Source organism: Heloderma suspectum, chromosome 3 (assembly GCF_057233095.1).
Source record: "Heloderma suspectum isolate Gila_16-S chromosome 3, 16-S_ref, whole genome shotgun sequence".
NCBI lineage: Eukaryota > Metazoa > Chordata > Lepidosauria > Squamata > Helodermatidae > Heloderma > Heloderma suspectum.
Window position 1 is genome coordinate 304,779,291 of NC_139460.1, and position 25,156 is coordinate 304,804,446.

Genomic DNA, 25,156 nt, shown 5'->3' on the forward strand with positions numbered 1-25,156 from the left:
GAATTATCAACAACCTCCGACATGCAGACGACACCACCCTAATGGCAGAAAGCGAAGAGGATCTAAAGAGCCTCTTGTTGAGGGTGAAAGAGGAGAGTGCAAAAGCTGGTTTGAAACTCAACATTAAGAAAACTAAGATCATGGCATCTGGCCCCATCACTTCCTGGCATATAGAAGGGGAAGAAATGGAAGCAGTGACAGATTTTACTTTCTTGGGCTCCAAGATCACCGCAGACGGTGACTGTAGCCATGAAATTAAAAGACGCTTGCTCCTTGGGAGGAGGAAAGCTATGGCAAACCTAGACAGCATAGTAAGAAGCAGAGACATCACCTTGCCGACAAAGTGCGTATAATCAAAGCTATGGTTTTCCCAGTAGCAACGTATGGCTGTGAGAGCTGGACTATAAGGAAGGCTGAGCGCCGAAGAATTGATGCTTTCGAACTGTGGTGCTGGAGAAGACTCTTACGAGTTCCCTGGACTGCAAGGAGGTCAAATCAGTCCATCCTAAAGGAAATCAACCCTGACTGCTCATTGGAAGGACAGATCTTGAAGCTGAAGCTGAAATATTTGGGCCACCTAATGCGAAGAGAAAACTCTCTGGAAAAGACCCTGATGCTGGGAAAGACTGAAGGCAAAAGGAGAAGGGGACGGCAGAGGATGAGATGGCTAGATAGCATCACCGATGCAATGAATATGAACTTGAGCACGCTCCGGGAGAGAGCGGAGGACAGGAAGGCCTGGTGTGCTATGGTCCATGGGGTCACGAAGAGTCGGACATGACTGAACGACTGAACAACAACAATTTCTAGGGATGGCGGAGAAATCCACCACGGACTCCAATGAGGCCAGATTCTTTAGAATCCGGCCCTCTGGAGTCTGTGGCAGAACGGATTACCCCCCCACCACTCCCCCGAAATCCCCCCCCCCCGGAACGGAACCTACCAGCCACCAGCTGGTGGGGTCCATCTGCTGCCACCATCCGCTGCTCAGCTGCAAATGGCATCCAGCATAGTGGACACCATTTGCATCCCTGCTTTAACCTTGGTAGGCTACGTAAACAGTTATGTAGCCTATCACAGCAAAGAGAAGGGACACAAAAGGTGTCCGCTATGCTGGATGCCATTTGCGTCCCAGCGGCTGCATGTCCGCCAGCAGCCAGAGCTGGCCAGCAGCTCTGCGGACTCACCGCAGAGCGGAGCCGGCCAGTGAGGATTCCTGGGGGGAGGGACAGATCGCCTCCCCCCCACTGCGGACCCCCGGCAGACTGAAGGTAAGGCTGTTTCATACATCCCTACGCATTTCCTCTTTTTGATGATGCACAGGTGATCACACTAGTAATACATGGGTGGCAGTGGTAAAGAGGAAGGAATAGAAGAGCTGCTGCTGCTGTGTTTCCTCCTCAGTGCCGAGGGGGGGGGAGAGAGAGAGAGAGAGAGAGATGGAAGAAAGTGGGTGTTGCAGAGAAGAAACAGACTCCACTGCTAAGATCTCTTTTTCATGCCTCAAGCTCATCTTTTTCTCTTTACATCTCAAAGAGGTACATCTTTGCAAAAACACCAGTATATGAAGCAAATTAACCACTGACTGTACAGCATGACTGTAGCCTGTGATTGCATGTACCTGTCCTGAACAGACATTCCAAAGACCTTCCTTGACTGACTGCACGCCATTTGATGGAGTTTAGAGAAAGGAGGGTCTCTTTCCTAATGCGTTCTTTAAAGGGGGGAAGTTGAAGCATAATAGTAGACAATCATCTCCTTGAATTGATAGATCTACATCATCCATAAAGGGTCTAAAAATGTGCTGTACAGGCCTTCATCTGTCTTTCTGGTTTGTTTGTGTTTTAAAAAAAAACATATGCCAAATATTTCAAAATAGCACAGTAAATATAATAAGCTATGTCAGACGTGTTCTGTGCACACTGGGTTTGATTTGTAGATTACATTTTGTCTAGATTGCATTTGAAACGTAAGCAATTATGTCCATTTATTACATTTTTTTGGACTCTTGTCACTGAAAGCAGCCTTCAATTATCACCTCTTTTAGCTGCATAGGAAGCACTGTTGGGGTGTTTTTTTGCTTTTGCACAACATAAAGACAGCAAAATATCACATTGCCAGCAGAAAGGAAATTTCAGCTCCCCACTATGCAAATTGCTCTCAGTAAAAAAACAAACAGAAACCCTCAAAAAATGTCTGTATAATCTATGTTCTCTACCAGTTGAATGAACTCTCACATAGTATGTGCTGTTTGGAACAACTAAGGTCCGAAGTGAGGAGACAGTGAAATGGAATCCTATAGACGAATAGTGAACTCATTCTCCAAGTTTAGATCCTTGTGTAGCCAAAATAACACCATCCAGGGACAAGAGGGAGGTGTCAGCAGGCTTGGGGGGATCCCAAGGTTTTTTGCAGTACAAAAATGAACTCTTTAGACAAAGAGCCCTGAAGGGGCAGGGACCTCAAAAGAGCCCAATGACAACTTTCAATGACACAGAAAGCTGGCTGGCTACAGAAAAAGAGGTGGAAAACCAGGAGAAAGTAGGAATGGAATGGAATAGCCTAGAAGAAGGTATGACTGCTGGCTGAAACCTGGAACAGGAAATGCCACACTGCACCATTTTGTTGCAGGTCCCACTTGTATGGACAGATTTCCTTCAGAAGGAAACCTAACCTATATGCTTCTTTGCTTTGAAGCTGGGTAAAGAGAGAGTCACTTTTCAGAGACACGGAGACCATAGAACATGCAGGGATGCAGAACTTCAGGCCCAGGGGCAAATCTGGCCCAGGGGCAAATCTGGCCCACCTGGGGACTCAATCCAGCCCTCAAGGGTCCCCTAGATGGCCACACCCCTTCTTTGGCCCCACCCCTTCCCCCGACCACCAACTGTTTGGTAGTTTTCTGGCTTTTGTGCAGTTATTTCCTTATTCTAAAAGATTGAAATGCCTCTCCAAAGGCTCACTTGCTGGCAGTAAGATCTTGAGGGTGTAATCCTATGCATGTGTAGGCAGAAAAAAGTCCTGCAACTCCCAGCAAGCGCTGCTGGGCTTACTTCTGAGTGAACGTGCATAGGATTGCACCCTCAAGCTCAAATAGGCTGGCATTTTGGGTGTTTGGCCCTGCTCCTTTTGCCTTTGGTCCCACCCACCACTGGAATGCAGCCCCCAAGAGCTTCTCCTAAATGGAATTTGGCTTCCAGACTGAAAGGTTCCGTATCCCTGTATTAGAACCATTATTGTGGCCTTTTCCCATGTGAATGTACCTGCTCATAATTTTAAGATATAACACAAGTCCTCCTCCAGGGCCCCCCAAGTTTGGAGACAAGGTAAATGGAGATGGGTGAGGAGATATTTTCTGTGGTCATAGTCAAACTATGGACATTTCTTCCCAAACAGGTTCAACTGACACTAAGAGTGCAATCCTATGAATGTTTAGGCAGAAAAAAAGTCCTACAATGCCGGTTGGAGAATGCTGGGAGTTGTAGGGCTTTCGTTGTTGTTTTTGTTGTTGTCTAAATATGCATAGAAATGTGTGTTAACTCTTTTATTATTTGGATATCATGGCACCCTTTTATTCTCCTGCTGTGCACAGCTGTACATGTCTACACAGAAGTCATCCCCACGGAATTCAGTGGGACATATTCCTGGGTAAGTGTGGATAGGATTGTAGCTGAAGGGTTTTACTGAGTAATTTACATTGCAATCCTAGGCATGTTTATGCAGAAGGAAGTCCAGCAGTGCTTATTTCCTAGAAAATGTGACTGTCATTTCAGCCCTAGGCTGCAATTGTATATACCTCTTAGAGCAAGCCCCATTGAACTTAATGAGATTTACTTCTGAGTAATGTGTTGGTTTGCAATGTTAGTTGTTATGACTTTTAATACTGTTTTATGTGGATTTTAGACTGTTTTGATGCTTGTCCCACTTTTATCTTTTTAAAGAAATCATGCTATTGTGTTTTATTGTTCCTTTTTGATATTGTTGTGCATCATCTTGAATATCTATATAAGAATATGGTAGTGTAAGGCTTATTACTCAATAATGACCAGACTGATTATGCTCATTTTTTTAAAACTGAAGCTTGAGCAGTGTAGACTTGCAGAAAATTTTGAAACTTCAAAAAAGTTCAAACCTTGGGCTTTAATAGCAAAACAGTATTTTTCTTGGCTCTGTGCCAAACAGTCACCTATTCTTCTATGGTTCACTGCTAGTTTATTTGCTCTGTTCTAAACAATGTCTGATCTGATGATCCAGCAAGGCAATTCTTCTGTAAGACTGACTTACACCCCATCATAAACTTGCTTATTTGAAATGAAGCCCCATTGAGGGGGGGGGGGGTTTCAATGAAGAAGAGTGTGTGCTTAAAGTCAGGACAGCTGAGACCCATGTTTAAAACTCTTCTCAGCTTTCAAGTCACACTTGCTACAATTCCCATCAGCCCCATGTCAGATCACAGAACAGTGCTGTAAAAGGGAATCAATAGTCATTACTACCACACTAATACAACATGGGGCAGCATCTTATACCTTTAATTTTTTTCAAAAGGGCAGCAGTGGTGGGGGCTTAAAGCTCTCGGGCAGGGGGCATCTTCCAACTGTAGCTTTTAGCCAGCATTAGGTGTTGCTCCAGCATTAGGTGTTGCTCCTCTGAAATTGCTTTGCTCCTCATGGCACAGCAGGATCGCTCTAACCTACAGCATTGCCTGGAGAGGAACATGTCCAGCACCAACGGCTGAATCTACCCTTGCCCTAACTTTGCCCTTTCTTGCTGAGTGAGGACCTGATTGCCAGCTGCAGAAGGAAAACAGGGAGGGAGGCAACTATTGTTCTCTCACATGTTTTTGACCTCAAATGTAAAGAAATTGTAAATGATCTTTTTAAAAAGAACATCTTTTTGTTTTCACCTTTGCCGGTTTATTTGTAGTAGATTTATTTTAAAGGTCTAAAGTTGTTCCAGTAGCAAGGCAAATGGGCAAACATATTTTTATCCAATCATTCTCAGACTATTAGCTCCCATAGTAACACAGGGCTTTCACTAGTGATATTGAGAAAAGTGGTACAGAATTTTAAAAAAGAAATAGGCATTCATTGTTTTTCATCCCACCATGATTACTAGCCAGAACATAATACAAAGCGTAGACCGCTGTAAGTCACAAAGATACTTACTGTCATTTCCTTGCAGGTTCAAAAGTTGCCTGATCTCATGACGTGCTTTCCCCTTTGCTCCTAGATTTACCATTCCGAGGACCAAGGAAGCTCCCAGAGGGGAACAAAGAATGTTTTCACCTTTCTGGGATAGGGAAAGAACTTGATACAAATCCACTGCAAAGCGTGTGGTGCCATCAGCCATTGGTTTGGGTGTGTGGCTTCTGTTTAGGCAAGCCCCAAGAGTGGCAAGGAGAAGGCTGAGAGATAAAGCTTTTCCCATTGTACCACAGAGAATTCGGTAACTCCTTGTGCTGTTGAATTATTTGAAAGAAAGTTCAATAATATATAATCAAATTGCTTAAGTGCCACTTTAGGAATTCTATGCACAACACATTTCCTTCATAGTGTGCTCTAAAATCCTTATTGAATTCATCTCTGAAATAACCTTAGATGACCGATGGACATTTTCATTGTATACATGTATGGGTCAGACCTAGCTGTACACCCTTGACAGGGGATAGATTCTATCTCCTCCTTTTCTGTTCTGTTTCTATGTCCCTGGTTGTCTTCCTCTTTCCACTGCTCCCAAATCTACATGGCTTCCTCCATTTTGCATTTCCATGATAATTTTCACAGTGAGAACTCTCCCTTGTGAATTGGGGATAGAGGCTGTATATACGCCTCCGGCCAGCCATTTTGCCACCTACAGGGAGGATGAAGGGGCAAGACACCTATTGCAGTGTTCTAGCAACTATGGGCCACACAGGTTCAATGGAAGTAAATGTAAAGTGATGCACATTGGGGTCCAAAATCCAAACTTCGCATGTCCACTGATCAAGGCTAGCTTCAAGGGTAGGTATGGTCAGGCACCTGCCAATGGCCCGCAGTCCAGCAGGAACCCCCTGACAAAAGCCCCATGGAGTTGCTTCTCCTCTGTACCACTGCAATTTGTTGGTTTACTTGCATCTTGATCTGGCCCAGACAATGGCGGCGGTGAGAAGGAGAAGCAGTAGATGCCACTGTTTGCTTGCTCACTGGCTCTCTGCCTGTCAAGCAAGCAAAGGGTAGCAATGATGAACAAGAAGACGAGGTGCGAGAGCAGGTGGTTATAATGGTGGCAAGAAAACTCATTAAGGAAGGGGCCCCACTGAGGGTGTCTTGTCAAAGGGCCCTCAAAAACCTGGTTCCTGCACTGCAACTGATGGGATCTGAGCTAGCAGAGATGGCCTGGAAGGAGATCTTGGGATTGTGGCGGAGAGCTCAATGGATCAGGGTGCTGGACTAGATAGGTCTTTGGTCTGCAATCTTTTTGGGTGAAATCCAGCAGTACACAAGCAAACTCCCACTCACTCAGTGGGAATTTTCCCCTCCTCTCCTCCCCCTGCAGTCCACTGCCTCCTCTCCCCCAATCTGCTGTGCATGTCCTTCCACCCACCCACCCTGGTGCAAGTTTTGAGGCCAAGCAGTGGGATGTAGGCAGGAGAGGGAATTGCAACCTCCTCATTCCTCTGATAGAAGCCATTCCCTTGGTGGGAGGGGCTCATTGCTCCTATGACATGCTCCTCCCAACCACATTAAGGTCATTCCCTCCCCCTGTATCAGTGGAAAAGTGGTGCATTTGAGGAGAAACACAAGGTGGGAAAGGAGGGAGCTTCCTGGTTCCTCTGCTGTTCATATTCTCTTTCAATCCCAGTTATTATATGGGTGAACTGGGGCGGCCTTCAATCGAGTGGACCAAAAAAGTGGCCTGAAGCCATTGTGCAAATCCATGGCTGCGTTTTGAGCCTTGGATGTCAGATCAAAGTCTAAGGCTGCAATCCCGACTTATCTCTTACCACCAAGTACATCCTTCTGAATTTGGGGCAGTATCCAACTGTGTCATTCCCTTAGCATAGATGACATTGCACTAGAGGAAACCAGGTCTTGGACAATGTGCAAGAGAAGAATCCAGTAAAGTTATGTTTGCACAAGGGTGGCTGCACAAGCAGTTGTGTATTATGCTTGTGCAACTCATTGTGCAAGCAGGTGTGAATAACTCTTGTGTAACTGGTTGTGCAAGCAGTTGCACATTACACTTACACAATCCACTGTGCAACCAGTTGCACAACTGCTTGCACAACCAGTTGCACAAGTGTTCTGCAGCACCGCCTGCACAACAGATTCCATAGAACTCCGCTAGACTAGTGCTCTTTGAGTTTGTGAAATAACACCATCAGATACTCCCCTTACTGTGACTTGCTTTGGGGTAAACAAATCTCTGGAACCAGGCTGTGAGAGCGTATCTGCCAGGCAATATCAACGTCCAAAGGAACAGCAGTCATTGCCATGTTTCTGTGACAACATAAATGTTCATCTCCCTGATGCCCTTTTTCCAATGTCTTTCTCATGTCCATAAATTAAAGACCCATTAAATTAAAATACAGAACTAATGCATTCTCCTAGGCAGCTGATTGAAACATCTCCATATCCTCATGTAGGGATTGTGTATGCAAGCACAGACTGCCAGAGATCTTTATTTTGAATGCTCATTTAAAACACTCTAACCTAACTTAATTTGTCTTTCCACTGGTGGAAATTACAGTGCTGGAGTTCCTGGCATTAATGATCAGCAGTGCATTTTCACTACTGGTCATGAATGGTTCCGGGGGAATTAATAGATGAAGCTGCAGAAGTGCTCTGCAATCCCAGCATAACCTGTGTTTTAGAGTAGATCCACTTTCCCCAACCTGGCACCCACCAGAAGTGTTGTACTACAACTCCCATCATACAGGATGTCATGGGAGTTGTAGTACAACACATCCAGAGAGCACCAGGTTGGGGACAGTTGGAGTAGGAGGACAAGCTGATTCCGGGCAGCGGTAATTTTTGAACTACAGGCACTTGTCATAACATTCCCAATAGCCACACTGCCAAGAGAATCCAAAAGTGGAGGCAGCTGTGTTCATCTGTATCAGCAAACCAATTTTAGCTGTTTTCAACTCTACTAGGAGCAGGTATTGTATAATGTAAGGTTTCTGTGAACTGTCCAGAGAGCTTCAGCTATTGGGCAGTATAGAAATGAAATAAATAAATAAATAAATAAATAAATAAGATGCTGGGTCTTAATTGCCCATTCAAGACCAAGACACCCCAAAATACTTTGCATTACAACAGGGATAGCTCACAACTATATATTGTTGCGGAGAAATGCAACCACTGCCACCCCTTGCCCCCACTGACTGTGAAGATTCCAGCTAAGTTCAGAGTGAACAGGGAATTCTATGGGGGGTGGCAGATAACAACAGTGTCCCTGATAATTTAAAAAAAAAAAAAAAAAAGGCCACTGCTGCGCCCTGTGCCAGCTGTGACTCCAGTTCCAGGGAGGCACTGATTCCATTCTGGGTTTTAATTACCACCAGCAAAAACTCGAACGGTATTATCCGAGGTGCTGAACCTTGTGCCTAAAGTGGGTTCAGCACCTTGGATAGCACCTTTAGAGCTTTGGCTGGTGGTAACTAAAGCCCTGCGAGCCCTGGCTCCACTATACCACTGATTAGGGGAGGGTGAGCAGATACAAGCAAAAACAAGGCCCCCATTGCTTTAACACACATGTAGAGAAAGTCCTTGTCTAGAGAAAAGCTACACTAGAGCAGAAATACATTTGCTCTTCAAAATTCTCCTCTGAGTGTTGGTGCGGGAACCCAGCAGAGAGGTGAAGGGAGAAGCAGCTTGGCATGCCATTTGAAGTAAATAGTGATGGAAGGGGGAAAGATTAAGCACATAAGATGCCTCCACCTTCTCACTTCACACCACCATCTCCCAATATGATTTTTTTTTTCCTCAGCAGGGTGGACTGTGTTCTTATACATATTGTGGAATTTGTTATACATTTTTACATGCATATGTCTAGTTCAGCCATGAGTAGTGGGCTCTCCCACACTGGAGGCATTCAAGACGAGGCTGGACAGCCATCTGTCAGGGTTACTTTGATTTGGATCCCTGCATTGAGCAGGGGGTTGGACTCAATGGTCTTGTAGGCCCCTTCCAACCCTATTATTCTATGATTCAAAGATTTTAAATCTTTTCCTTTTCAGTACTGCATATGAGAGTGAATCATTAACAGTTGTGGCTTTTCTCATGGCAATATCAAATGAATTCCCATACTGGCACTTAAGGAGAAGACTACATCTTAGTTATTCATGGTTATCGTTGTTTTTAAAGTGTGCTGAAGCTCTGGCTACATTTGTTTTGAAGAGAAAGAAAAGCAGCTGTGTAAGACCCTGATTCAGAATGCATTCCTGATCTGGATCAGGGCCCCATGCTGTACTTTCAAACCAAAAATTGCCCCCACACCTGCTACTTGTCCCTGTCAAACAATCTGACAGAAGTTTTGGGGTAAATAGCCAAGGGGTGATTTTTGATGGGAAACCATTGTGGGAGTCCCAATCTGGATTAGGAGCATATTCTAGATGGAGGCTTTTTTTGCTTTCAGAATAAAAGTGACCCATTTAAGCAGGGGTCTTCAACCTTTTTGGCACCATGGGCACATTTGAGAAACTGCTGTGGGCACCACCACAAAATGGCTCCCATGGAGGATGTGTGCAGTCACATAATGGCTGTTGTGGGAGGCTGGCTAGTCAAAGGTGAACTAAAGAGGTGGGCAGGGGGAATAGTGAAGCTAGAGTCTGGGAGGGAGGGGGAAATATCAAGGCCAAGGGGAGAGAAACAGCAAGGTTAGGAGGGGGTCAAAACAGCAAGCTAAAGAGGTGGGGAGAGAAATAGCAAAGCCTGAGGCTAGGATGGTGGGGGGAAACAGGAAGGCAAAGGGGCAGAGAAAAAGCAGGAGCTAAGAAGGAGAGAAACAGTGAGCTAAAGAGGCTGGTGGGGTAGAAATAGCAAGGCTAGAAGGGGAGAGAAAGAAGACTGCCCTAACATTTTCCAAGGTTTTTATTTTAAAAATTACTTTGAAGGGGGCAGGGAATGGAGAGCTTTGTAGGCCACCTTGGAATCCCCATAGGCACCACAGTACCCATGGCAGCTTGTTGGGGGTCCCTGTGCTTAAACACGCTTGTAAAGAAGCATGAATGATATAACATATCATTTGGCCATAAATAACATTTATGTATTTACTTACTTCTTACATTTCTATACTGCCCAATAGCCAAGGCTGGGTTGTTTGCAAAAACTTTAATTCAGTGCTGTACAGATTGCAGTTTCCAATTCTTTGTGAAAGCAATTAGCCTCTTTCTTTTCCTTTTCTTCCTCTCCACACTAGAGAGGGTTGCCTGGTCCAGACCCTTCAAGAGGAGTGGATGTTTGTGCAACATGATCCTAGGCTTGTTTACTCAGAAGTAAGTTCCACTGATTTCAGTCGGACAGGAGTGGGGAAAGTGTGGTTGGCCAGCTGTAATTGGACTGCAGTGTTCATCAGCCCTGGCCAGCATAGCCAATGGTAAAGGAAGATGGGAGTTGCAGTCCAACAAAATTGGGACAGCCATATATTACCCATCCCTGAGATAGGAGCCCATTCCAGTTGGATACAGATAGGGTTGGATCCAGATTTAGGTGGGTGCAACTGAGCTGAATGGTGCAGACATCCCCACTCCATCCACCCCACAAATGCAACACAGAGGATTGGGGTCCCCTGCTGAATGGGGTGTGCTGACACATGGCTGGTAGAGGGATCTCCAAATATCAGGGGAAGGCACCTTCCCCGAGTGGAGCCATAATAGTCACTTAGGAGAGAAAACTTCAGCAGGTATCACTTACATGAAAAACTGCTCCTGCTGAAATTCTCTTTTCTGCACAAGTATTAAAGGTGCTATAGCCCCACCCTCTTTCACATCTGGCTGCCCTATTCTGTCCATGAATACATTGTCCTGGATGACTGAAGTCATTTAGGTCCTCCTTCAGAATGGTCTGCATTTGCTTTTGCATTTCAGCACAAGAAAATGCATGGAGATGCCTCTGGCAGAGCCAGCAAATGCAGGATCTTTCAGCATGAGCTAGAACAACTTCATCACTTATTTAGAACTGGACTCATGTGAGCTCTTCAGGTCTAGGATCACTGTCTATTGTCAATTTAGTAGCAAGAGCAAAGAAGAAGCTAGGGGTATGTGAGAACAAATCATGCCAACAAGACCCGTTTACAACCCCGAACACAAACTTCTTATGTTCTTATGCAAGCAGGAGATCATGTTCTCCAAACATGCTCACAAATGCCTGAATTTGTGTTCACATCAAAATAATGCGTATTTTCATGCTTTACGCAATGGGGTAAAGTGCACATTTTTAGTGCGCTTTTTAAAATATGCTCATTTCCCCCGTTGGAAAATGTGCACTTTCTCCATTCAAATGACACAAAAAGGAGTGCACACAAACATGGGAAACAAGGCAAGATGGCATTTGGACAATCTGGGTGAACACGAAAATTACTTGTTCGCCCATCCCTAGAAGAAGCTCCAGAAGAAAAGCACCATATAACCACGAAAGAAAGAAAATGTGACATTGAGATGAAATTCTGGTTTTACCATTCAGCTAGTTTTTGTGTTAATAGCCGCCGCGAATGTGTCTGCTTTTCCCCGCAAGCTTCTTATGCTTTATCATAGCATATAAAAAGGTACATACCTGGAAAGCAACAACATAATATTCACCATTCAGCTATTCGCAGAGCTTGGGCACCCAATGCAGAATGTCGTGTAATGGAAAGAACAAGTGGAAGGCCAAGGGTGTTTGCACAGCAACATTTATCAGGAAAAGCAGCTTGATTAATGAGGCAGACACGTAACAGGTGGTCACCAAATGTGTTATGAGAGGCTACTTGTCTGTGGCACTATTAGATAAACCAAGCTGCCTTGGTTTTGTAAGAGGCTTTAACAGCAGGCCATTTTACATGTTCCAGCTGAATGGGAAGGACTGTGGACCTTAAGGGAGAAGCCACAGAACCCTTTCCAATTTGTTGTTGCCTATCAGGGGTATCATTGTCTGAAAAAGTTATTTATACGAATTGCTCCCCAAAGGGACACTGGGTAACAAATGGTCAACTTCGTCACCTAGAGCTCTGCTAGCAAAATGGTTTAATCGTGAATATCCTCACTGGCTCACAGAGCCATTTGAGAAATAGTCAGAAATGTTGCTGGGCAGGGAGGTTAGGAATAAAACCGAGAGTCCTCAGAGTTTTGTGCTGGAATCTATTTCTGTTGAAAACAGTCACTTCTAGAAGCATTGGGGTAAAGGTAGGAGGCCTTACTGAAATGCAGGTATACCCCAACTCCAGGTCCAGTTTCAGGAGGCCCTGGGCAAAGCGCCTTCAATGGGCTTCCCCAGGTGATGCCATCAAGTAGGGGTGTACAGATTCCCCACCGTCTGTTCCAGTGAGGAATCCGTGGGGGGGAGGCGATCCATTCCTCCCCCCCCCGAATCCTTCAGAGAGGTTCCGCTCCACTCGGATTCTGGGGGGGGAACTGGCTTGGGGGCGCTTACCTTCCCTCCTACTAGCCAGAGCCATTCGCCTCCTCCCTGTCCCTGCCGATTGCCATGTTTTGTTTTGTTTTTTTAAAGGCGATTGGAAGGATGTGCCCATAGACTTATATGCAAATAGAGTCATGAATCTTGCGTATAAGTCTATGTGTCCATAGGCTTATACACAAGATTCACGGCTCTATTTTGCATATACGTCTATGGGCACATCCTGCTGATCACACATGCCCATAGACTTATATGCAAAATAAAGCTGTGAATCTTGCATATAAGCCTATGGACATAAAGACTTACACACAAGATTCATGACTCTATTTGCATAGAAGTCTCTGGACACATCCTCCTGATCGCCTTTTCTTTCTTTCTTTTTTAAGACATGGCATTCGGCAGGGACAGGGAGGAGGCGAACGGCTCTGGCTGGCAAGAAGCAGCTGAGTGCCGTTCTGCCTCTAGTCCTCCTGGAGCGGAGGTAAGTCCCAATCTGCTGTGGATTCCTGAGGCTGGATTCTTTGGAATCTGGCCTCATTTGAATCTGCAGCGGATTTCTCTGACATCCCTACCAGCAAGTCCCTCCCTACAATGGTGCTGGGTTTACCAGGCAGATGATAGTAGTAGGAGGCAGCCCAGTGGTGACTCTGTCAGGTCCATGCCACTGTACTTGCCAGCAGAGCACCTATTTTAATGCCCCCCCAATGCAATGCCCACAGAGTGTATGTCATGGCACTGCATCGTGCGGAAACTAAAATGGCTGCCGTCCTGGCAAATCTGTCTGCTAAACTTTAGTGACTAAAGCCAAGTCCTCCTGTCAGCAACAGCCCCGCTCAAAAATTTTAAGTGGTGGCCCTGGCATTTGCCTGTTCTGGTATTGGGCCTGCCTGATTCCCTGCAACATTAGCCAAAACATGGCCCAAAGTCGTTTAGAAGCCTGCTCTTCTAAAAAGGGTAGGTAACAGAGGAGTCACAAAAGGCCGGGCTTTCTCCCCTGATCTTTCAGTCCTTGTAACTGAACACCAGTTTGACGATCATAGCAGTGGAGGCTGGTAGCTCCGATGTCAGTGGGGAGGTGAATCCACTCTGGGTTTCAGCCAGAACCAGTCAGAACTCTAAAGGAGCTATCCAAGGTATGAAAGCACCACTGAAGCACCACTGGCATTGAAGCCACCAGCCTCCACTGGATCAAAACTACCCTGAGCATGTGTAGATGATGTCTCTGCTACTGAGCTAGCATCACTAGCTCCACCATATATGCTTGCATTGGTCTGGATGCAGCCTTGGAAACAGTCACATCCCTGTTTCCCCCCATTCTCATCCCAGCCTGTTTACTATTTCAGTGGTTCTGTGTCTGTGAAATCAAGCTTCTGAATAAAGTGGGAGAGGGTTGAACTATGGGTAGGATAGTCAGGTGTCCTACTTTACAGAGTACAGTCCTCTATTTGAAGGTGTCCTCTATTTAAAGAGGTGTCCAATCCAAGTCTGGTTTCAAGAGAACAGAACCATAAGAAAGAGTAGGTCCCCCATGTTGTGCATCAACCTTTAACATCTTGACAGCAAACTGAGCAGGCACACAGGTCACCTTGACAATCTTCTCCACCATATTGCACTTCAATTTAAATGAAAGTTATTGTTTCTAAATTTGCACCTATGCATATAAATTTGCATATGCAAATGTTATCCAAATGGATGTCCTCTTTTTTGGAGATGCAGCTCCTCTTTTCATTGACAACTAACTGGCTGCTCTAGCTACGGACCTGGGAATGCTAGAGTTCCTCATGTTCTTAGCTAGGGTTCCTCAACAAGACAATCAGAGTATTGGCTGACAAGATTTCCTGAAACATGGGATCTGATACTTTGCTAAACTATGTTTGAAATCCACATTTTGAATGTCTGAAGTTGCAAAGGTAACAGCACTGAGAGTATCTCCAACCTTGTCACTGGGGCTGTTCACACAACACGTTAACCCACACTCGGTGGTTGAGTGTGGGTTGTTGCTGAACCAAGGGTTGTTTGTTGAACTGTGGCTTAGCATGTTGTCTGAACCCAGAACACAGGGTGGCTTATTACCATGCAGTGTGGCTTGTCAACCACCATGAACAACCCAACAACAAACCAAAGGTTCTCAAGGTAGTTTGTTTGTTTGTTTGTTTGTTTGTTTCTATGCCCCCCAATAGCTGAAGAAAAATAGCCACAGTGTATGGTTAACAAGCCACCCTGCAGAAAATGTCTTGGGTTCAGACAACACACTAACCCATGGTTCAACAAACAACCCACGTCTCAGCAATAACTCACACTCAACCAAGGTGGGTTAGTGTATTGCACAAAGCCATTCAATATAATCATGATAGGAAGGATGGCACTTTGGGGATATTTATTGTTGAGAGGATTTGTTTTTCTTTTTCTATGAATATTAGAGAAAATGATTTCAAAATGATGGCAAGATAGTATGTCACTCCTGTTACAATAAGAAAAATCTAAAGGATTACAACTCTTGATGCATGGAAATGTCTCAAAAGTCAAGGTGACATTTATCATATGTGGTGGACATGTCCATGAGCCCCCCTCCCTGCCAAAGGAAAAATATAAAAATTATAACTGAAAAAATATCAGGCTACAGTATAAGATTGAATCCACTACTTTCGCTTTTGGCTTATTTAAAAGGTTAGACATGTAAAAAGCATTATGAGCCAATGGGTCATATGATGAAAGCTGTTAGGTTCATGTATGCAAAATATGGCAGAGTGCCTAACATTGTAGATGTAAAAGAATGGGTAGCAAAACTATGGGATTTTGCAGCAATGGCTAACCTTGTAAGGAGAAGAGTAATCCTAACCTTGTAAGATTTTGCAGCAATCCTTGTAAGGATTTTGCAGCAAAAGTAATCCTAACCTTGTAAGGATTTTGCAGCAATGGATAACCTTGTAAGGAGAAAAGTAAACAGGCAAAAATGCCATGATTCTAAGACGAATTGGTTACCATTTATTACGTTTTGCAGAACTAATTTAATAACGCTTGATGTATGTCTATGTTTTGAAATGATTTGATGGAATGAATTGTTACACCACTGCGGGGGGGGGGGGGAGACAGAGAGAACGGATAAACAACGTTTCATAACTTAATCGTATTTACTTTAAAAAAAAATCCCATCAATGCTCAGCCACTTGGGGAATGTTAGGGACATTCCTGTGTACTTGTCTCAGCTACGCTCTAATCTATAGCTATGCTTTATTGATATGCCAGGCCTTTACTCTGAGTCAATGTTTTGCTTTCCTTTGGTCATTTGATGTATACTTTTATTTCTGGTTGGACCTTCTTCTGGATATAGTCTTTGTTTGTTTGTTTGTTTGTTTGTTTTAATGGATGTAGTTAGTCACCTTGGGCAGGATGCTCCTTACAGGGGCTAAAATACTTAGTATAAATATTCAAAAGAAATAAGCAAGCAGTTAGAACGCAGAAACCACTGACTCCTGCAACACCCAGGAATCTCAAGAGATGCACAGGAGTTCCTCGACCTACAGATCAGGGCAAAAATGGTTCCTTGAACAGAAGAAGTTTGGAACATAAGACATTTGGCCAGTCAATATCAAATTCAGACTGTCCTAGGAAGATCTTTGAAAACTGCATTGAGCTAGAAGGAATGACCATCTGAAATCAGGCTCACATAAGCGGCATCCAGACATTCAGGCTGAACACAAGAAGGCAGAAACTGCATAGGGCAGGTGTCCCCAACCTCTGTGGACCAGAGAACACATTTGGGAATTTGAGAAACTTCTGTAGGCACCACCACAAAATGGCTCCTATTGAGGATATGGCTAGTCACATAAAGGCTGCCATGGGGGGGCTGGCTAGTCAAGAGGTGGTAGTGGGAATAGCGAAGCTAGAGGCTGGGTGGGAAGAGAAAATGGAAATAGTTGCTTCCTGGGCCACCCAATCTTCTTCTGCCCACACAGACCTTTCCTCTTTTCTCTCTCCCTCCCCCACCCCACTCCCAGCCTCTAACCTCACTAATTCTCTCCCCCAATCTCTTTCCTCTCTATTTCTCTCCCTTCCCCATCCCTAGCACCTTCTTTATTTCCCTTCCTAGCCCCTAGCCTTACCCTTTCTCTCCCACTGACCCCTTTGTCTTGCTGTTTCTCTCCATTCCTAGTCTCACCCTTTCTCTTCCCTCAAATTTTTACCTCACGATTTCTTCCTCCTCCTAACCTATAGCCTCACTCTTTCTGTCCCCGGCTCTATCCCTTTGCCTTGCTTTCTCTTCCCACCTGCTGAAAAGCTGATCAGTGGCAGGTTCAGGAACAGGAAGGAGAACCTGGCACCCTAATGTTATTCAATGTTTTGAAGAAGGCAGTGAAGAGTTTTGTGGGTGCCACTGGAGGTGCCCATGGGCACCGCATTGGTGACCCCAGAAATACAGCGGGGGGGGGGCTTGAACCAACCTCATTACATGTGATGGCCCAGCCCCCCACTCCCAAACTTTGCACATTGGTCTGAAGGGAGATTCTAAGGAAGTTCTGCTGAATACGCTCAGAATCTCCTTTCAGACATTTGTGCTCAATGTGCAAAGCTCAAGAGTACAGTGTGGCTAGTATGCAGCGGGGACATGGGGGGGCAGCAACACCCCTACTCAGTTTGTGCCCTCAATTATTTAGCTGTATAGAAGAGAAATAACTCCAAAGTTCTGGGTCTTTGTTTTCAGAATGGTTAAATAGTTATTACATGGGGGCGGGGGGAGGAACTGCATAAATAGCTTTATTGAATTTTCACTGAGACATTTTTAAAGTGGTTTCTGACCCTTGTGTGCTTTTTCTCAAGTACATAACCAAGTCACAAGTACATGACAGGCAGGCATAATTGTGCATTCATGCCTGCCATGTTGACATCCTTCATACAGACCTGGTGCTGGATCAAATGTTTAGAGTCATTTCTGCATCTCAGAAATAGACCCTATAATCCATAATAAATGTAAGAAAAGAAATGCAAGTGATGTTCTGATTATAAGACACAAATATGCTTGCTATCTTTTCAAGTCCAGGTGTTAAAGCTCCCTGTGTTCCTCTGCTCTCTAAAATTGTTCCTAAAACCCTTTTTTCAGTCTTGGTCAATGCCATGCAAAAATCTCACTTTAGATAAACAAAAATAAATGTCAAGTTAATGAAGGGAAAAAAATTAGACAAAATAAGGATTCCTTGTTTCACTTATGAGAAGCATACTCAGGGGGGGATGTGTGTGTGTGTGTGTGTGTGTGTGTGTGTGTATGTATATTCTATTCCACCCCAAAAAAGTTCAAGGTGGCTTACAATATAAAACACCAATATCAAAAAATAAAATGAAGCAGTCAGTTAAAACTACCAAAGAAGAACAATCATTGGAGCAAAAGCAGAATATAAATGTAATAAAAATACAATTTCAACTAAACTAATAGCAGTCCAAAAACTGGAAAAATCGTAAAACAGTATCCTTAAACCCTCAAGCGGAAAGTCCATTAAGGGAGCAATCCTATTCATGTTTAGACAGAAAAAAGTCCTACAACTCCCAGCATGACCCAGCCAGGATTGCACCTTAAAACAGGTTATGATTTCCTAAAGAGGAAGATTTTTGCCATATGGCAAAACACATTTAAAGAAGAGTTAAGCCAGGTTCTTAACTCCACCCATGTGACAGCCCACCAAAACATTTTCCTTGTGCAGGGTGGATTTTTCACAGTCACCATCAGCCCTATACTTAAGTTAGCCTGAAAAAATGCCTCCTCTAGGTACCATAAGAACATCTGGACATTCATCCACCACTCCTTAAACCGTGGTCCCATGCTCCTCCTTGTCCCCTCTTCTGCTAGCATGCAGGCTTCAGGGATCCTGGCTTGCATTGAGCCAGATATTTGTTGCATCTGAACCAGGGACCTGTGGCTTAATAGAAGTTAACAAACCAGGATGAAAAGCTGATCTGATCCTGATTCATTATCCTGGTTTGTTAACCAACACTAAGCCAGAGTTTCCTGGTTTAGATACAATGGGGAACTCTGGCTTAATGCAAACCAGCTTTGCTGGTTTGTTAGTTTTTTACATTTATATCCCACCTTTTTTCCTCTGGCAAGGAACCCAAGGCGGCCCCTTTATCAAATCCTCCTCCTCCTCTCCATTTTATCCTCAGAACAACCCTGTGAGGTAGGTTAGGCTGAGAGTCAGTGACTGGCCCAAAGTCACCCAGTGAGCTTCATGGCCTAGTGTGGACTAGAACTCGGATCTCCTGAGTCCCGGTCCAAGGCTCTAACCACTATAACACATTGGCTGTCCATACTAGAGCCAGTGAATGAATAAGAAAGGGGCAACGGAGGCACACACATCCACAGCTAAGGGTAACTTAGGGTGCAATCCTATGGATGTTTAGACAGATAAAAAGTCCTACAATGCCTAATATTTCCCAGCCAGCCAATGCTGGCTAGGGCATGCTGGGAGTTGTAGGACTTTTTTCTGTCTAAACATCCATAGGATTGTGTCCTTAACAAAGGTGTTTTTATTTAAGGAAGATATTCCTTATTAGTTGGTAAAGCCATCTGAATTTAAAAATAATGATTATTACTCAACCTATACATTTTTGATAAACCACAGTCATGAAAATGAATGGCAGCAAGCCTTGGCCATGTGTGCTCTTCCTGCTGTTTCCTCCTCTGATTCGGCTGTGTGGAGAAGATCAACAGGGTTACCGAAGTTTCTCTTGACTATGAGGAAATCACTGGTTTTCAATTAATTTCCTTGAGCCCCACCTAGAAATGAGACAGCCTCACTAGTAAGGAAGGCTGGTTATAGCCAAGTATGAATCCTATCTCAACCACACATGGACCAAAATTAGCATGCAGTCAGGAGTCTTAAACTATATAAATTTATTGGGTTGCATTCAGATATCAAAGGGGAAAAGGAATGGTAAAGGAAATATACATCTGTGGCAGAATTCATTTATAGTTCATACTTCTGTTGACTTTAAAGAATTAGGGCGGAGAGAAGAAGAAGGAAATCTGGCTCCGCAATTTCCATCCATTTGTGAAATAGAAGCAAGGATTTTATATATATAAAGAATTGTAATGTAATATTTTAGAACATAACAAGATGTAATATCAATGTACTGGAGAAGAGACTATGTTCAATGTATTATTGATTGGATGTAACAAAGTTCTTTTGAAGACAGTACAGAATGCCCTCGCACAAGAGGCAAGCTATGTACTCTGAAGAGCAGGGGCGAAGTCGTGCTGGCTAGTCTGATATGCCCAGTGTACCCTCTGACACTGCAGATGAAAACAGGAACATGAGCCATAGGCTACAAAGCAAGTCCAATATATTTTACATTGCCCAAAGTGTTTCGAAAAGGACTTCCCTTCCTCAGGGGCTGTGATTAAAATAGCATTGCAAAATATTATTTATGGTTTAAAACCATAATCTAGATCTTGATTCCAATAATCTAGAAATGTTTAAAATGTTACAGCAAATACTGTACTAAAATGCATTTACAATTTACAACATTAATTTTTATGTATTTATTATATTTATATCCCACCTTTCTTCCATCATGGAGCTCAAGGTGGCTACATGTGGTTCCCAGGTGGTCTCTCCTCCAAGCACTGACCAGACCCAGACCTGCTTAGCTTCAGCACGGTGGCTGCCTCATGTGCCTTCAGACTGTGCCCTGGGGCCATTTATAAGACATAACGTTTGTTTGTTTGTTTGTTTGTTTATTGCTTTGAGTTATATTAGATAAAAGTTCTATTTTATTGTTTTTACCTTATGTTCGGTTCAAACACACCCACATGTTGAAATAAAAAAAGATGTATGGTTAAGGACCTCTACGTTCATAGAGGAAATTGGCCTTATCTTACAGAGAAGTCACAGTGAGAAGTGGTTAACCAGTGAGTCCATGGCAGAGAATTCTGAAGCAGAAATTAGTTAAGTAATAATCTACGCATGTGCAGAGTCTTTTTCCCTCATTGCTGTGCAACTGAAGCCTACCATCTCTCCACACACTTAGAAGTGAAAAGCAGGGCTTAGAGAACAATGACATATCTTCCACACTGACTAAAGCTCCAGCAGCTCTCCTTTAGAAAGGGATCACTGACCCCACCTCAACTGCAAGCTGATGACAACCACGGAACACATGCATGCCATCCCCTTCCACACAACAACCCATTCCTGGTTTCCCCCCTCACTCTCCTTCCTGTAATGCTTCACAAAACAAAATGGGTTCTTTTCTACACAACTCTTCTCTGCTCGTTTCTTGTTATAGATGAGCTCTCCATCCTTCTTGCCACCAGACATAAGTTGTGCCAGGGCTCAGCCAAGGAGTCTGTTTTCCATACAAGGGCTGTGTCATGTATCACATCAACTTCATTTCATGTGGTTGTTAATCGTATTCATAAAAATGGAAGTTGGCTTACATGCAAGTGAATGGATGCCATGATGAACCAAGAACTGTGGTTTTCCATTTGCCCTGCCCTCTGCTTTTCTCAAGACAGTGGGACAGTGGGACAGTGTTTTGTTATTTGGTACCAGAGAGGAGAGCCTTGGAAAGGCTTGGAAAATGAAGTTGGCTGGGGAATACTGGGAGTTGTAGGACTTTTTCTGTCTAAACATGCATAGGATTGAGCTCTTAGAGAAGGGGAAGGAAAGCTAGTCTTCAAAACCTCCCTGCTTAGGGATGAACTGTTGGTCCCTACATTTTCAACCAGTGGGACTTAAAACAGAGAATGAGGGACATGGGGTTTATAGCGTGATTCATTTTTATCCTTTTAATATTTATATTACCTTCAATAGAGATCTTGTTCTATTTTTGTAAATAATAAAAGTGCTTATGTGAAAAAATAGGGCTCAAGATGCCTTAAAAAAATACAACTTAATGATGACGTTTATATAAAGGTGGGTCACTGTGGCAATGGATCTTCCAGTCCCAAATTTCAGAGGGTAACCATCCCTCCATATTTTGGGAGTTTGATCAATCAGATTGCTTATAAATCTCTATTCAAAATTTGTCTTAATCCAAGACAGCCGAGTCCTAAAATGTGGAGGAAAGATTCCCTTAGCACAGGCACAGAATACATTTCCACAGGTATTCCATTCACAGAACACATTGTGGCTTTCCATTCACAGAAATCCATTCCTTGTTTCCTCTATCTTTACCCACACCTAATTCTCTTCTTCCAGCAGCCCACTTCACAAAATGGAGATGTGCTGTCATATTAAAGTCTGGACCAGCCCTGCTCTTATGCAGAATGTGGCAACTGCTCAAGATGACACATGCTGGGAGGCTGGGGAGTGTTGGAGTATGAATGCATGACAATTTCATTTTTGCTCACAAACTAAGCGAGCGTGCCCTATTCGAGGTTCCACTGAAAATATTTGCAAATTGTTGATCATGTACTTGCGTTCGTCTCATTCCTGATTCCCAGTTTGATTTGCACAGATATCCTAATTCTCGCAAATTTCCTCTGTAGACTGAATCAGCCCCACTTTAGGCTATGGAGGAAATGTACACAAAATAGGAAATTTGGGGAGATTTGTGCAAATTTGGGGAGATTTGCACTAATCTCCTGTTTGATCGCTGCTCAATTTGTGCAAGTTTCCTTTTCGTGCAGATTGAGCAGCAATCACAAACATGAACAGGAATTGGCCACAAGATGAGTGGTGAGATGATGTTCAGAAAATCCTAGTGATCTCGAACATCACTTGTTCACCCATCCCTGTTTTGGAGGACAGAGCTCTGTGTACCCTAAGCGAGTCTGCTTCCCTCAGGTGTGGTGGTGGAAGGTGCTGTCCCATTGCCAATGTTGAAATATGTTTCAACTATCAGGCCGAACAGCTTCTTTACATATAATTGGGTGGGGAGATGACATCTTGTCCTTCACCTCAGGCAGGAAAATGTCCTGGTCTGGCCCTTGTCAGGGCTGTTGGAGAAGAGGGCTTGCCCTGGAAAAGGGCTCTGAAAATGGCAACTGTCCCAGCTAAAATTGGGGCAGCTGGAGTGTAAGGCGGTTTTGTTGTTTTCCAGAGGACTGAGGAGCCAGGGTAACCTTAAGACATTTCCTGAAAGAAGGCAGCCTTCACAAGTTGAGGGTGAGAGTAAGGCTCTTAATAAGCCTCCCTCAAAGTATAATGTGTCCTGTTGAAGAGGCAAAAGTCATACAGGGTCTCCTTGCCCTGTTCTTGAGAGTGTGATAATATTTTTTAAAATTTATTCAATCATTCATTACATTTTTATACTGGCCAATAGCCGAAGCTCTCTGGGTGGTTCACAACAATTAAAACCATAAAATACATGACAAAATACAGGCAATAAAATACAATATAAAAATAAAAATAGCCAAACAGAAGCTAACAGCAGTGCAAAAAATTAGAATTCAATACCAGACAAAACAAACTGAAAAGCTAAAGTGCCTGGGACAAGAAAAAGGTTTTCACCTGGCACCAAAATGAGCACAATGTAGGCACCATGCACCCTTGTCTGGGGAGCTCATTCCACAACTGGGGTGCCACAGCAGCAAAGGCCCTCTTCTTAATAGCCACCCCGCTCACTTCCTTTGGCAGGGGATCCCAGAGAGGGTCCACTAAAGATTAACTTAGGATCAGGTATTTTTGAAACTGACTTACCCTTAGGGTTTCAGGCAGGGTCTTTCCCAGCCCAATTCCAAAAGGTTGAACCTGGGACCATGTGCATGCAATGCATGAGGTCTAACACTGAGCTCCTGCCTTTCCTACAAACCCATCACCCTCAACTCCGATGAGGGTGCTTACTTGTCATGTGGATGTTTCCCTGCCCCTCAAAAGCATTGCCAATTTTTGAACCTTCACTAGACTTTTAACAGCAGTTAGACCTGTAGCAATTATCAAGTGATCTTTTTCATCCCATGCCAAGACAAGCTTCACTTGCTGGTTTTGAAAGATCAAGATGCTGTTAAAGGTATAGAAGGAAGCCAAGATGGGAATGTATTTGGGGAGCAGGGAACCCTATTCCAAAAGCCCTAAGCTTTTATAGAGCTCCACTACGCTACTGTACTAGAGCTGCTGGACTGCAGGCCCAGCCCTTAGAGGGCCTATATATCATATAGCCCAGTCTATTGATACAATAGAGTGTGTGACTTTCTCATAATCCCATTTTAAGAGTTTTCTTACCAGGCACTGTTTTACAGCTCATTGGGCAAGGAAAATCTAGGGTTTAAGTGACAGCTAAAAAAATTAGAGGCAGCAGTTCACATCTGATTAGATCTAAATGCATTGTGATTACTTGCATAAAGTAGCTTGGGAGTCTTGAAAAACATATAAAGCCAAATGCTTGTGCAGAATTAGTCTTTGTGTTGTTGTCAGTTGGAAAATGAACTGAATTCCCAAGGCTTTCTCAAAGGTACATGAAAATTGCATTTCTTAGTGCTTGTTGTTGTTTTTTAATTTTCCTGTAATGCATTCATTTGTTATCGACAGGAAGAAAAAAAAGAAATCTTTGTTTCATAGAGTAATTCAGGTTCAAAGTATGCAGGTGGTGAAACAATTTCTTACAATCCTCCAGTTGAGTAATTTAAAAGTGGGATGAATAAAATATTATCCTGTATCATATGCTAAGCAGTTTAGAAAGGAGAGGAGGATTGCAAGCGCAATCTTTTCAATCCAAAAAAAACATTTCACACATTACATTTAATAGCAAACTCTGGATTTTCTCGCAAGTGTACACTCAAAAAGGGGGTTGCAGCCAATCCTTGTCTCCAGCGGAGGCTGGTGGCTCTGATGACCGTTGGGCGGTGAATCCGCTCTGGGCTTCAATCCGCTATTGGATAGCTCCTTCAGAGTTCTGACTGGTTCTGACTGAAACCCGGAGTGGATTCACCTCCCCACTGACATCAGAGCCACCAGCTTCCACTGCTGGACTCCCTGGCAAGTGTAGTTATAGGACACACAGATCTTCAAACATCCATTTATTGTATTCACTATACAGTTTTAGGTATACACTTAATACATCTTTGACATATGTTACCATCAAAGAAACACAACGTGAGGCATTTGAAGAGTCCCTGGGTTTCCCTCAACTGATGAAGCAAAATAGTCAATTCTGAGGACCTGGCTAGTTACTTGATTGAATTTTTAAATTGATTTTTAAAAATTATATCCTGTTTTTTTCCTCCAACAAAGGAGTCTCTCAAAGTGGCTTAAAAGACACAAATACTAAATCATGCAAACAGTCATAAAAACAGATTTACAACCAACTAAAAGCAGCCATAAAGATAAAACACAAACAGCCAAAATCAACAACCAATAAATAAAACTAAGCAATAGCGTTAAATGCTTGTTAAATAGTGTTAAATTAAGCAATAGCGTTAAATGCTTGTTAAATAGTGTTAAATTAAGCAATAGCGTTAAATGCTTGTTAAATAGCGTTAAATTAAGCAATAATTTAAATTAAGCAATAATAAGGCCTTGAGAAGAGAAGATTGAGGGGAGATATGATAGTGGTCTTCAAGTACTTGAAAGGTTGTCACAGAGAGGAAGGCCAGGATCTCTTCTCGATCATCCCAGAGTGCAGGACATGGAATA

At 43.5% G+C, this 25,156-nt stretch overlaps 2 protein-coding genes across 6 annotated transcripts in view; both read right to left on the bottom strand.

Annotated features, from left to right (window-relative positions):
- SERPINI2 (serpin family I member 2) overlaps nt 1-25,156 on the bottom strand; it is an 86,197-nt gene that overhangs the window by 55,318 nt on the left and 5,723 nt on the right. The window contains exons 1-3 of one of the 5 annotated variants that reach the window (XM_084847445.1): nt 12,609-12,688; nt 11,657-11,753; nt 5,166-5,458 (exon numbers count right to left, since the gene is read on the bottom strand). The exons of 1 other annotated variant lie outside the window; for it this stretch is intronic. In XM_084847445.1, the coding sequence (XP_084703571.1) occupies nt 5,166-5,427 (262 nt within the window). In that variant the 5' untranslated portion in view covers nt 5,428-5,458; nt 11,657-11,753; nt 12,609-12,688. Of the gene's footprint in view, nt 1-5,165; nt 5,459-11,656; nt 11,937-12,608; nt 12,689-25,156 lie in introns of those variants that run through there. 3 more of the 5 variants (XM_084847443.1, XM_084847444.1, XM_084847446.1) reach the window with 3 other exon arrangements.
- WDR49 (WD repeat domain 49) overlaps nt 1-25,156 on the bottom strand; it is a 275,211-nt gene that overhangs the window by 55,317 nt on the left and 194,738 nt on the right. The gene's annotated exons all lie outside the window — the stretch shown is intronic.